We start from the raw sequence: 14,483 nt of genomic DNA, 5'->3' as shown, positions 1-14,483 counted from the left end.
AAGATTACTTTAAATATATTATATATATATTATCTAAAAAATTACTCCATATATATAAAACTGTTAAGAAAGAGGGTACGGGGATAGCTGGTAAATCAGAAAGGGAAACACCGAGAGCTTCAGTTATTGGCAATATCATTATTAAGGTGGGTGGTAGAAGATCAGAGAAAAACTCAGAAGATAGCATCTAAGCTGGATTCTGAATTAATATAGCAGAGTCAAGGTCGGCAGGAGCCAATGATAAAATGAGGAGAAGCTAGAGAAGATCAGCAAAGTAGATTAGATTCAGCAATGTTTAAAGAACAGTGAAATGAGAATTAGAGAATTCTTTACAAAATGAGAATCAGAAACCTTGAAATCTAAATTATGGTTCTGCTACTCAATTTACAGTTAATCATAGATATGGTCTAAGTCTAAATCTGAGTAAACATCCTACGAAATAACATAAAAGATAACTTACTCAATATCCTTTCGTACTGATCCCATGAGATTCTCCCTTTCCCGTATTGCCATAAAGTTTGCTTTGGTTTTATGGAATTCATGTGTATAATCCTGCAATAAATCAACATCCAATCTCAACATAAGCTCATGTTTTCCTCTTATTGAACCATTAGGTATTGTCATCATATTATAAATTTCTGTCAGGAAAACTGCTATTTAAGAATCAAACAGACAAGAAGTAAAAATAATATTATAATCTCTTTCCCCAAGAGTGACCAGCTTCTTTCAAATGAAAACAATTCAGTGTTAGGGTAACAGACCACTAAATCACTATCCTTTGTATCTTCTAGTACTTTGTCTTATGGGACAGAATTATTAAAAAAAAATAATAAGATAAAATGATTCCAAATAGCCTAGGATAAAACTTGAGGGGCTCTTTCTACTTATTAGTGTATACCCAATGGGGTTATTTTCAAATTTCATCTTTTTGGAATTCCCACAGAAATTTAATTCCTAAACCAGTCAAAAGAAGAACAGAACCAAAAGAATTGTAAAGAAAAAGTAATCTTCAAATATTTCCCTTTCTTTTTCTACTAGCATACTTTTAAGAGATTAAGGAATATTCATTACTTTTTAAAATTCAGAGGTGTGTATAGAGAAGATAAAAATCATAATCCCATCTCCCAGAAAGCCCTTACTGCCCCTTTAAACACAAAATATAAATGAACATGGAGAGAATACTAAAAGTGCACCAAAAGGGACAAAAACAAAAACCACCCTGCTCTACAGCTCATAACTCCCTTCACTTTCTTCTATTTTCTTTCAGGAACTGTGTTTCTGTGTATACAAACTTCCTATTATTTCTTTGATTTATGCTAAAGAAATCAAACTACAGCTGATCCTTGAAAAACAGATTTGAAATGCAAAGGTCCACTCATACGTGGATTTTCCTTACAGTACAGTTCTGCAAATACATTTTCCTTATAATTTTTTTTTTAAGATTTTATTTATTTGACAGACAGAGATCACAAGTAGGCAGAGAGGCAGGCAGAGAGAGAGGGGGGGATGCAGGCTCCCTGCTGAGCAGAGAGCCCGATGTGGGGCTTGATCCCAAGACCCTGAGGCAGAGGCTTAACCCACTGAGCCACCCAGACACCCTTTTATAATTTTTTTTTTTTAAAGATTTTTTTATTTGACAGAGAGAGACACAGCAAGAGACGGAACACAAGCAGGGGGAGTGGGAAGGGGAGAAGCAGGCTTCCCGCTGAGCAGGGAGCCCAATGTGGGGCTCGATCCCAGGACCCTGAGATCATGACATGAGCCAAAGGCATATCCTTAATGACTGAGCCACCCAGGCACCCCTCCTTGTAATTTTTAAGTAACATTTCTTTTCTCTACCTTACTTTATCGTAAGAATACAGTATGTAATATGTATAACATACAAAGTATGTGTTAACCAACTCTTTATGCGAGGCTTTAGTCAGTTGTAGGCTATTAGTACTTAAGTTTTTTTTTTTAAAGATTTTATTTATTTATTTGACAGAGAGAGAGAGATCACAAGCAGGCAGGCAGAGAGAGAGGAGGAAGCAGGCCCCCTGCTTAGCAGAGAGCCCGATGTGCGGCTAGATCCCAGGACCCTGAGATCATGACCTGAGCCGAAGGCAGAGGCTTAGCCCTCTGAGCCACCCAGGTGCCCCAGTACTTAAGTTTTTAGAAGTCAAAGCTATATGCAAATTTTCAACTGCACAGGAGTGGAGAGGCAGGGTGTCAGCACCCCTAATCCTCGCATTGTTCAAGGGTCAGCTGTACTTTACTATATACCTTCTTTTCAGTAGTTCATAAGGTATCAAGCAATCTTTTCATATTAATGAACAGAAATCTACATTCTTTTTAACAGCTGTACAGAATTCTATCTTATGACTGTCATAGTTTTGTCAATTCCCTACCAGTAAACATTTTAGTTATTTTGTTGTTTTTAAAAAATACTGTTTAAAAAATAAACATTCTTGTATATATATTTTACTGACTCTTTCTCTTTTTAAAGTGTGTTTAAAGAGTAAATGCCTAACAGAAGAAGTGGATCAAAGAATCTTACATTTAAATTTTGACAGTGCTCGCCTGGCTAGCTCAGTCGGTAGAGCATGAGACTCTTAAATTTTGACAGTGCTAAACTGCCTTCTAAAAAGACCACCAATTTATGTTCCCAGCAACATAGTGGAAGAGGGCCCATTTTTCTATAGTCTTGTAATGTGCTACAGATATTTCAATAGTTGCTATTCTGACAGGTGAAAAATCCTACCTCATTTTGATTAGTATATTTTCCTTTTGGCATGTAGATGAACATCTTTTTATGGTTTTGGTCATTTTCTGTAAGTAGCCAGTTCATATCCTTTGCCCATTTTCTTATTAGGTTATCTTTTTATTTCTATTATTTCTCTGTACATTAAGCAAATCAGACATTTGTTATAGTTTTTCTGCTATTAAGTATTGTTTAGAAATGTATAATTTTTTTTTTAAGATTTTATGTATTTATTTGACAGAGAAAGACCAAGCTGGGGGAGAGGGAGAAGCAGGCTCCCCCGTGAGCAAAGAGCCTGATGTGGGCCTCAATCCCAGGACCGTGGGATCATGACCAAAGCCAAGGGCAGATGATTAACTAATTGAGCCACCCTGGCTCCCCTAGAAATGTATAATTTCCAAAATGTATAATTTTACTCATGCTTTATTTTGAACTTCTATAGTTTCTTTTTCTACATATAAATCTTTGTCCGTTTGGAATTTATTCTGGATGTGAGGGTTGAGACAGAAATTCAAGTTTGTTCCTCCTGGTCTCTCCCTCTTCCCCCTCCCCTGCAACCACCACCAGCCACATAATTAGCCAATTATTACAGGTCTACTTAATTTATGATACTCTGTTTCCCAATGATCTAAAATACTACCTTTAGGGGCACCTGAGTGGTGCCTTCAGCTCAGGTGGGATTGAGGCCCACATCCAGTACCCTGCTCACTGGGGAGCCTGCTTCTCTCTCTGCTGTTCCCCTTGCTTATACTCTCTCTCTGTGCCAAATGAATAAATAAATAAATAAATAAAATCTTTAAAAAAAAAAAAACCTTAAAAAATAATAAATAAAGTAAGATAGCACCTTTATCAGAAACTTAATTTCCATGTGAACTCTGTTCTGTTCTATTGGTATATTTTTTTCCTCCAGAATCAAACTGTCTTAACTCTTCCAGCTTCTTAACAGGTTTTAATATTTGGTAGAATTAGGTATCCTTTACTACTTATCTTCATTTTCACATTTTTTTTTTCTTGGTTACACTTGTATGTCTGTGATTCCAAATAAACTTTGATGTCATTTTGCTAATTAAAAAAAAAAAGAAAAAGAAAAAGAAACAAAAACCTCTTTTTCCATTTGGAAGACACTCAATTCATAAGTTGGCTTAGAGAGAAATCTTCCAAAGGCAGAGTAATTCCTTCCCATACTTAAATCTTTTATTTTCCTTGTAAAGTTTTATACATGCAGGTGTTATTCATTATTACTAAATTTATACACAAGGATTTTAGTTTCTTCCATTATATTTTCTCTCAGGTTACTGGTTATATGTAAGGAAACTTGCTTTAATATATTAATTTCAAAATCTATCATTTTATTAAATTTGTTTCTAATTTTTTCAGTTGTTTTTCTTGGTTGTGTTAGATAAGTAATTTTTCACTGCTACATAATAAAAGTTTTGCCTCTTTCTTGTCACTATTTAGATCTTGTTTATTTATATCTCTGTCTGATTGCACCATCAAGAACTTCCAAAACAATAATAAACATCTGTGGTGATTGGGGATATCTTTATCTTGTTTCTTCAGGTGGAATGCTTTCAGTGCTTTATTATTAAGCATCAGGGTAGCTTTAACATGAGATACACATTTTTGCCTTAAGTAAATAAAGTATCCTCCTATTCCTATTTTTATAAGTGTTTTTAAAATTAGAAATGATTGCTGAAGTTTCCCAATATTAAAAACACTTGCCTTCCTATTTGTACTACTTCCTATTTAACACATCTGTATGTAAATCTAAGAGTTTATTTCATTTTGTTGGTACACTTTTAATATTTTCTCAAACAGACTAAATATCGTAAATTACCTCCCTTCCACGTTATCTTCAAAGCCTGATGAAAGTATACTCTAAACCATGGTATTTGGCCTATGCATGACCATTAGCTATTTCACTGTTACTGGGAGCTAGCAAGGTCTCCCACAGTAGAAGTATATTTACCTAGTGATGAATATTATTTACCAGGCAAAAGCAAGAGCGATCAGATATTTTCAGAATTTTATCATACCAAAAAAAAAAAAAAAAAAAGGAAAACAAGACAAATTTCTATAGCAAAGTATTTATTGTCCCAGAAGATTCTTCCCTTTATTCTCTTAAATACATTTATACGCATTCTATTCAGAGATTAAAAAAACAATACTACAATAACTTAAAAATCTCAAACCCAATACATTACCTGCAAAATATCTCTATGCCTCTGTAATGTATGCATCAGTGCAGCATTCAAAGATGGGACACCTGCACTGTTGGTATATTCTGCCATTTTATCATTTACTCCTGTAAGCTAAAAAGAAGAAGAAAAAGAAAACCAATAAAAATATTTTAAAAAGCACTATAAAGAGATAAAAGTAAAGTATTTGCCTGTATGCTTGTTTAGCTAAGAGCAAAGCAAACAAAAAACCACCCCAAAACCAAAGACAGAGAAGGATTCAGTACTTCCCCCCACAATAGTCCATAAAGCCTAAAGTAATACCCATAAGACCCGAGAATGGCTATAATCAAAATACAAGGGGCCTGGACAGGCACTTATCTTAGATGAAAGGGTGATTTCTACAAACATGTCTGTGTTAATATAATCTAGTACCATATCTAACAAGTGATTAACACAATTGACTAGTAAAATAGCCATTTAACAGAAAGTACTTACCCTTGCCAAAAGCTGTTCAATCTCAATTGCCATTGTTTCAAACATTCTGTCTTGGCTTGATCCATTTAAAAGGGGTGTTGTGTCAGAGCTAAAGAGAAGTTCCATTAAAGAGAATCCATTACTCAAACCTAATCCTTTAAAAACATCCTTAAAATAATAAGGTACTCTTAAAGAGGTCAAGTGGAACCCCAGAGACGTTCTTTGTTTAAGAAGCTATAACTTTTATGAAGTTTTCCTATAAAGATCACACACATTCTAATTATTATATTCAGTATAAATTAAAAATTTTTTTGTGGGGGTGTTGGGGTGTTGTGGTGGTGCAGGCAGTGGAGAGGCAAAGGGAGGGAGAGAATCTTAAGCAGGCTCTACACCCAGTAGAGGGCCTGAACGCAGGGCTCCATCTCGAGTCGGATGCTTAACTGACTGAGCCACTCAAGCACACCCCAGTATAAAATATAATTGTATAGAAGATTTTTCTAAACTTTAATACATACATCTAACCTTAATAATGTAAAGAAATTTCCCAAATGAAAGTAACTTACACAATGGCAGTGCCCAATTAAATGCTAAATCTAAAAGTGCAAACTTAGTGAAACAAAACCATAGAAGTAGTACTACATAAAAAAGGAGGCATAAAAGGTATTACGGATTATGTTATGGGATCCGTGAGGAATAATCTTTTAATTTTTACTCCAAACAATAACGGCTCCTCAAATTAAGTTCTCTCTTCTTTCCTCAACTCTTAACCAAAGAGAAATAACACTGAGATTTACATAATCCAGATTGGATACCTAGTTATTAAGTAATCAGGAATTGACTTTAAGTCTAAGATAACAGATAACCATGTCCAGCAGGGAAGTTTCAGTGCCAACTCTCTACATTTCCACTTATATTATACAACTGTTTCAGGGTTTTGTTTTTTTTTTTAAACAAAAACGTCAACTGTCTTCTAATATGAACAGTCAGTCAAAAATCTAACTTTTTGCAAATGAAACTTACATTTGACAGATTCAGATCCTAAAACCAGATGTCCAGAAAATTTCTCTTGCCTCTTCTGAAAAACCACTAACCTTCATTCTCTCCCCAAATGGTATGCATTATCATGTGAGCAGCTTAAGAGAGATCTCAGTTATACTGGACACAGATAAGTATGCAGGCAATGACAATGCTCTTCAATCTTACTGAAGACTTTGTCCTGCCCTGTGACAGTGCTTGGGTGTGGTGAATGAAAAGAGATTAAATCATCAGTTTAACATCAAAAAAACACTTTAGCTACTATTTCCCTTCTCCAGGGACAATTCCACAGCAATAGTAATGGGCAATGAAATAACCAAAAAGTGACTAATAAAAAGGATTTTTACTTTTAAGATGTTTAATTAGGTCCAAATTTTTATTTCTTCTTAAAACATGTCAATTTACTTGCCTTAAAATATATCTAAATATCTAGTTCTTCAGTCAACCCAAAGTTCTGTGGTTATGTATTAGAATGCACCCAGGCAAAAATGCTCTAAATACTACTAATACAGATCCTCCCCTACCAGATACATGAAAAAGAACATTGGGCCAACGAATATGAGCTCCATGAAGAGGGAAACTGCCTGTTCACAGATATATGGCAAGCACGTAGAATAGTGCCTGGCACATGGTAGATACTCATTAAATGAGTGAGGAGACAATCTCTATATTTACCATTCTTAGAGTATATGAGTCCACGGAAATGGTCAAAAACTCCTTCTCCACAATACTACGATTCAGTTAAACTGAATTCATTTTATAGATATGTGATGATCCATAGACCATCAAATTCTCAAAATACAGAAAGTAAAAATAAGTTACTCCTAGATGGAAAATTGTGGTCATTACTGAGATTCTTCATTATGACATGCTTTCAATCTGGACATTAACAAAACACTTAGAATATACACCGGATCTTGATCCTCATGGCCTGAGGCTTCTTACTAAAGGAAGAGTTGGGCTATAGGATCTAAAAACTCAGTCTCAATCTGTTGTAGAATTTCTTGGGAAATGTTTTCAAGATAGTTTTCCCTTTAAAAAGGTCATAAAAGTATAAGTTCATGAAGCACAGTAAACACAGAAAAAGCATCGTGCAATTCTGTCTCTTGACAATTCAGTTTTAAAATTGTATGCTCGGGCGCCTGGGTGGCTCAGTGGGTTAAAGCCTCTGCCTTCGGCTCAGGTCATGATCCCAGGGTCCTGGGATCGAGCCCCACATCGGGCTCTCTGCTCAGCAGGGAGCCTGCTTCCCTTTCTCTCTCTGCCTGCCTCTCTGCCTACTTGTGATCTCAGTCTGTCAAATAAATAAATAAAATCTTAAAAAAAAAATTGTATGCTCATTGGCATAGTCAAGTAGGAGACTTAATTCAGGAAAAATGCTTTCCAGTGATAAAATTAAGTTTATACATACAAAAGAACCTTCTTCATTTTCTTTGCTTGCTAAATAAAGGCAAGTCCAAAACAATGTACTACAGTCAAAGCTCTATGACATGCTGGCAGCTTACTTTTAGGTCCTATAGTCGATATGTTGGCCTTGCTATCTTTAATTCTTTAATAATATGCCCTTATTAAAAAGAAGCAATACTTTGGCTATGGTATTGAAATGAGTCTTTTGTTGGAATGTTCACAGAAAGGTTTAGCGTACAGGCTCTGGAGATAGAAAGACCTGGGATTAAACCTATGCTCAATTTTATTGTTTTATTATTATTAGCTGGAAAAAAAAAAATCCCACCCACTGCCAATCTTCAAAAAAGTATGTGAAAGAAAGGATAACAACTAACTATGCAACCAGCAATTCCACTGCTAGATATACAATATTTTTATAGGTAAAAATGTTCCTAGCAGTCTTCACATAAAAGGCTTAAAATATAGTACCTGATACCTGAGGAACACTGTGTCAGCTATTAAAATTATTATTAATTAGCAAAAATTAGAAACAATGTCCATCTACAGACTACAATATGCAACCATATGATCACAATATGATACATCAAATGAATATACCACAGTTAAATGTATCCAAAGCTTAATCACAAAGATACTGTTAAACAAAAAGCAAGTTGCAAAATAACTACAGAAAGATACCATAAATTGTTTAGGAAACAAACATATGTAGTAAAAACATGGAGACAATGAGGCAGAAAATGGGATACTGATAACTGATATCAACTGAACTGATAATGATTATTTCTTGAAGAGGGAGATAGGCACATGAGGATCCTTTATTCTTTATACCTTTCTAAGTGTCTTAAATATTTCCTAATTTTTTTTTAAACAAGTGGATGGCCTAAAGTGAGCATAAGATTCAAAGATAAGATTACATTTTCCAGGTGTTCAATACAATAGTATTCCGATTTCTCAAAAAAAAAAAAAACACCTCAAATTAAAAATAGCTTGGATGGGGTGCCTGGGTGGCTTAGTGGGTTAAAGCCTCTGCCTTCAGCTTGGGTCATGATCCCAGAGTCCTGGGATCAAGCCCCACATCGCATCGGGCTCCCTGCTGAGTAGGGAGCCTGCTTCCTCCTCTCTCTGCCTGCCTCTCTGCCTACTTGTGATCTCTGCCTGTCGAACAAATAAATAAAATCTTAAAAAAAAAATAGTTTAGATGATTAATAGTGAGGATACACACTGCATTAGATTCATTCTAAAACACCAGACTAGCAGTATGTATACTTTACATCTGGGTAGTTTCTCAGATCCAGTCAGCAACCAGGAGATATAAGAAATACATAAGAAATATAAAGAAATACAAAATACAAATCATATCTCCTTACACTGGCTGAACTAGAAAAAGAATGAAAAACTCATTCTTAAGCCTTAGCACTTCCCTCTTAACACCACCACAACCTTTGCCTGAGGATCCCAAATGAATGTTAGTCTCAAGAATTAAGAAGAATTTTTATAAATCTCTAAAATATAATCAGTAACAAAAAAATAAAATACGAAAAATTCACCAATAGACCAAGTTACAAAGTTATATATTTCAGTTTATTTTTTAATGCTTTTAAAACATTCTATGGTTTAAGGCATAAGAGACAGAATCTGGTAGTACCTATACCTGTCGCGTCTTCCATCTCGGGCACTGCTGTGACTGTAACTTGTACATAGTTTACTGAAGGAAACTAGTTTCAGGTCAAGTTCATTTTCCAGCTGTCGAGCCTGTTTCCTGAGATCTTTAACAAAATTTGAAAAGTAAATAACTAAACACTAAGAGTCCATCAGCAGACATAAAAATTACAAAACTATTCTGAATAAACCATGAAAATAATCATATATTGATCTAGATACCTCATAAAGAAAAAAGTGTTAAAAGGAGACAGCCAAAGACTTACCCAGAAAGGCAAACTGTCTCTTACTTAAACTTCAGATGGGTCAAGAAGGGGAGAAACAGTGGGATGTAGAAAACTTCACCTGTATTCCAAAGATAGCTAGACAACAAATGTTCTAAATCTCTGAAACATATTTCTGTAACAATGTCTACAATTTTGTAATTTGGGGGGAAAAAGGAGAGAATACAACTCATAAAGAAACTGCGTATGGTTTATAACAGGCATTGTAACAACTTATCAACTAACTTCATTAAAAAAGAAACCATCACTGTTTTTGACAGAGATTGTCCTCTTTTTATTCCAAAGCTTATGAAATTTTAAGTAGAATGACTTAGTAGCTGAAGCTTAAAGAAAAAATAATCAACAACGGATTAAAAATTGGGTCTTTCAATAAGTTTACTGAAAGAAATTTAGAGATACTTAAATTAACAAGGTCAAATATAAGTATGACAAAATAAGGGCCTAAGTTTTAAAAGAACAGAAGCAGACAGAAACACTGGTATAGTAGTTTGGCCTAGTGGTTAAGGGAGAGAAGCCCCAGGCCAGAAACCTACATCTAGATGTGAGTACTCTCAGTCAAGGTAAAGTGGCTGTCAAAATAAAAGGGCTGAAATTTAGAAAGGAATATTGTAAGGATCTCATCTTTCAGGAATAAGGATTACAAAACATTATTTCAATATATTTATCAGCAACCAGAAGTAAGAAGCACTGTAATACAGTGGAGCATATTTTGCCAGAGATGACCAAGTCTCAGGATCTTCACTCATCCTAATGTTCTAAGATTCTGAGAACTGACTCTGAGATTTATTGAAAATCTACTTAGGAACCTCCACTTTTTAAAAAAGATTTATTTGAAAGAGAGAGAGTGCGCACGCGCACCAGGGGAATGGGCAAAGGGAGAAGGACAGAAATCCTCAGGCTGACTCCCCGCTGAGCTCCCCTCCTGACATAGAGCTGGATCCCAGGACCCTACCTTCAGGGTTTAGTAACCATGAGCTTAAAGCACAGAGTAGGTTGTCAATAATAAGATGCTATAATTACTATAGCACAGCGCTTCAAAAAACTACAGCCTAATCACTAGTATTAAAAATACTAATAGCCACGTGTACATAATTTAAAAATATTTTCTATCTAGTATACATTTCAAATAGGCATTTAAATGCGTGTTTTAAACTATAATTATGGTTCTCTCTAACGAGTAACTGTCTTTCTTAATAGAAAACATCAACTAAAAGCATTCTGAAAGTAGGACCGAGGTACATACAGACAAGCAAGTATGGATGAACTCAGAATTAAGCTCTCAGACCAAGGGGCTGTTAGTGACAATACTGTTACTTGTGGTTTCCGAGAGGCTTGGAGAGTAGTTTCTATTGTAATGAAGCAAAGACACAATTGAAAGAAAAAGATGAGCATTCTCTGATCCGTGGTCGTTATCATGGTCCAGGAGTGAGTTTTACATGAGCGCACTTTATCGGAACATATTTTCAGTAATTAAATAAACGTACTCGTCAAATCACAAGACAGTTCTTTTGGCAGAAGAGGTACAGCAAATGCAATCATTGCTATTCACACTGGTTCTCTCAACGTTCTCTTTTAAACAAAACTCATCTCACAGCAGAGTTTGGTAAAGGTATTTCCTCTGCCTTCAAACGGGACTCGACACCCAATCCTCGAAGTCCCAGCCTGAAGCTGCCAGGGGGACCGAGTAGGAGGCACTTCGTTCATACAACTTCTCTCGAGGGACCGGACTGACAAGTTCCTTCTTTCCCTTATCCTGCTCAACTGTCCAACAGTGACCTCAACTCTTAAAACGCTGAGTCTTCCAGCCTCCTGGGCTCGGAATATTCTCGTTCAAAACTCGTCTCCTCTCAGAGTTCGTACCCCAAACCCCTGCGTCCAAGTTCGCTTAGCTCCTCAACCCAGTTCTCCTCCAGTGACTCAGGACCCTCTTCCACTCCATCGCCGCTCACCTCTCTCGGCCCAACCCCTGCTCCAGGTTTCGCTGCCTCTCGGTCAGCCCCCTGCCCCAGACCGTTCGGTCTCTTCAGCCCCCAGGCCCGGGGCTCCGACTGTACATGCCCCACCCGCCGGCTCGGACGCTCCGGAGGCCAGGCTCTTTCCTCTGCCGCCTCCCCCAAGACCCGTCCCCACCCAGCCCTTCTGCCTCTCGGCGAGACCCATATGGAAGCCTCGCCCTCACCTTCCCAATAATTGCTGGTTCCTGCAGCCATCTTTGTTGTCCAACGTCAGTCGGGATAGAAGAGTAGAGGCGATGCGAGCCAGAGAATTACCTCCGCACCTTCTTCCGCCCCGGCGCCAGGGCCGATGGGATACGTGAGCTTCCACAGACACCGCCACCTGGCGGTCAATTCATTACTTTACAGCTTTTGAGCAGTGGGGCTGAAAACTAATTTTAACCCCTGACACTATCTGAATTATGTGCCCTTCTGGTGCTCATATCCTCTCTCGGCGCCCCAAGCCCGCATCATCGCCCTCAATTCGGCTAATCCCCTCTCTCAGCAGGGGTCTGCCTGGCTGAGAAGAAAGTCATCGTCAGACGCAAGTCCCTATTCCCCTTTCCTTTTCTCAATGTGTGTCTTTAGCCAACCTGAGGCTCTCTTCTTCCCAAGACCAACCCTTTCATCTTAAAGTGTGTGCTAATTGCTTCCACGCACCTCATCCTGCCCCCCTCAACCTGTTAGAATCAGCCGTCCAAAGCCACCCATATAGATACATAAATTGTCACAGTTGGCTTGTGTCCACATTTTACCAGTTCCAGTGAAATGTAGAAAAGTTACCTCTTGTAAAGGTGTTTAAATCATACCTGTCCCTTTACCCACTTTCATTTAGAACTGTCTTTAAGATTTCCTCTACATTCATTGAGAACCACACCAGGTAATGTTATCGGTTTTGCTTCAACTGTCAACCGTAATTTATAGAATTCAAAAGAAGGAAAGCTAACTGTATTTACCCATATTTTATTCTTTCCATTTTTCTTTCTTCATTCCCAATGTTCCAAGGTTTCTTCTTTTACCATTTTCCTTCTGTTTCAAGAACTTCATTTAGCCATTTTTTAAAGAGTAGGTCTGCTGGAGACACATTCTACTAGTTTTCCTTCATCTGATAACGTCTTGATTTTCTCTTCATTCCTGAAAAATATTGTTGCCAGATATAGAATCTGAGGTTCACAATTTTCTTTTTTCTTCAGCACTGGAAAATGTGCCAATTCCTCCTGTCCTCCATGGTTCTGATGAGAAATTGGCGGTTCTCTGAATTGTTTTTCCATTATAGCTAAGGTATCTTTTCTCTCACTGCTTTCAAAACTTTTTCTTTTCAGAAAGTTGATTAAGATGTGTCTTAGTATGGATTTCTTTGGTTTTATTCTGCTTGAGATGTGCTCAGCTTCCTGAATCTTCGGTTTATGTCATTTGCCAAATTTGGGGAATTTTCAGCCATCGTTTCTTCTAATATTTTTTTCTGCCCCATACTCTTTTTCCTCTCCCTCTGGGACTCCGATGACACAAATACTAGACCTTTAGTTAGAGATATGGAGTACTCTCCATATCTGAGGCTTTACTAATTTTTTTCAGCCTGTTTTCTGTTGTTCATATTGGGTAATTTCTGTGCTCTGTCTTCAAGTTCACTGACAGCCGTATCTTTCCTCTGTCCCTTCCATTCTGCTATTGAGGGGGTTGACTAAATTTTTAAATTTCAGTTATTGGGTTTTTCAAATCTAAAATTTCCGTTTGGTTCCTCATATCTTCTATTTCTTTGCTGAGACTCTTTTTATCATTTGTCCTAAGTTTATTTGTAATTTCTCACTAAAATATTTTTTATGTCCTTGTCAGATAATTTCAACATGTGTGTCATCTTGATATTGACATCTGTTAATTATCTTTTTTTCTTTCAAGTTGAAATTTCCTGGGTTCTTGGTATAATGAATGATTTTTAAGTTGTAGTCCTGGCTATTTTAAGGTATTATAAGACCCTGGATATTTAAGTCTTCTGTTTAAGCAGAACTCTTCTGACCTTGTGCCGGTGGGGGTGCTGGGAAACTGGCTTGTTGCTTCAAGGTAGAAGTAGAGAAGTTCAGGTTCTCCCCTGGCCTCTGTTGATAACCCAGTTGCTATGTTGGGGGTGCCTTGTTACCCTTCCCCAGATGGCACCCGCTGACACCATAACCGGGGGGGGGGTGCTTATAACCACTGTGCTGTGATGGAGGTCCTGGCTCTTTACCTGGGTCATCATCTTCATTTTTAAAAAATATTTATTTCAGAGTGTGCAGGGGTGAGGGGCAGAAGGAAAGGGAGAATAAGAGCGAAAGTGGACTATCCTTGAGTGTGTTTCTGATGTGGGCTTGATCTCCCGACTTGGGATTGTTCTTGAATGGAAACCAAGAGTCTGACAGGCAACCAGCTGAGCCTTCCAGGCTCCCTGACCTGGGCCTTCTTTGACACCACCCACCATCCTGGTTTCTTTATAGCCAGGTGCAAGTAGAGTCTTTGCCCCCAGTTTAGCCCTTGCTGTAAGGGGTAGAGATGGGCCTCAGTTTTCTCAGTAGCATTTGGCTGGGGTAGTGCAATTATTGCTTAAAACTATTCCATCTCAGGGCGCCTGGGTGGCTCAGTGGATTGAGCCTCTGCCTTCGGCTCAGGTCATGATCTCAGGGTCCTGGGACCGAGCCCCGCATTGAGCTCTCTGCTCAGCGGGGAACCTGCTTCCTCC

At 37.5% G+C, this 14,483-nt stretch overlaps 1 protein-coding gene across 9 annotated transcripts in view; it reads right to left on the bottom strand.

The window, feature by feature from the left end:
* Window positions 1-13,888, bottom strand: part of GOSR1 (golgi SNAP receptor complex member 1) — a 53,906-nt gene extending 40,018 nt beyond the window's left edge. Inside the window, exons 1-5 of one of the 9 annotated variants that reach the window (XM_047707619.1) lie at window positions 12,730-13,888; window positions 9,482-9,602; window positions 5,416-5,503; window positions 4,945-5,052; window positions 461-552 (exon numbers count right to left, since the gene is read on the bottom strand). In XM_047707619.1, the coding sequence (XP_047563575.1) occupies window positions 461-552; window positions 4,945-5,052; window positions 5,416-5,503; window positions 9,482-9,602; window positions 12,730-12,733 (413 nt within the window). In that variant the 5' untranslated portion in view covers window positions 12,734-13,888. Of the gene's footprint in view, window positions 1-460; window positions 553-4,944; window positions 5,053-5,415; window positions 5,504-9,481; window positions 9,603-11,263; window positions 11,663-11,728; window positions 11,830-11,958; window positions 12,113-12,556; window positions 12,626-12,729 lie in introns of those variants that run through there. The other 8 variants (XM_047707623.1, XM_047707616.1, XM_047707617.1 and 5 more) reach the window with 8 other exon arrangements.
* Window positions 13,889-14,483: the final 595 nt, after the last annotated feature.

Source organism: Lutra lutra, chromosome 16 (assembly GCF_902655055.1).
Source record: "Lutra lutra chromosome 16, mLutLut1.2, whole genome shotgun sequence".
Lineage (NCBI taxonomy): Eukaryota > Metazoa > Chordata > Mammalia > Carnivora > Mustelidae > Lutra > Lutra lutra.
This window is presented reverse-complemented; position numbering and strand designations above follow the sequence as displayed.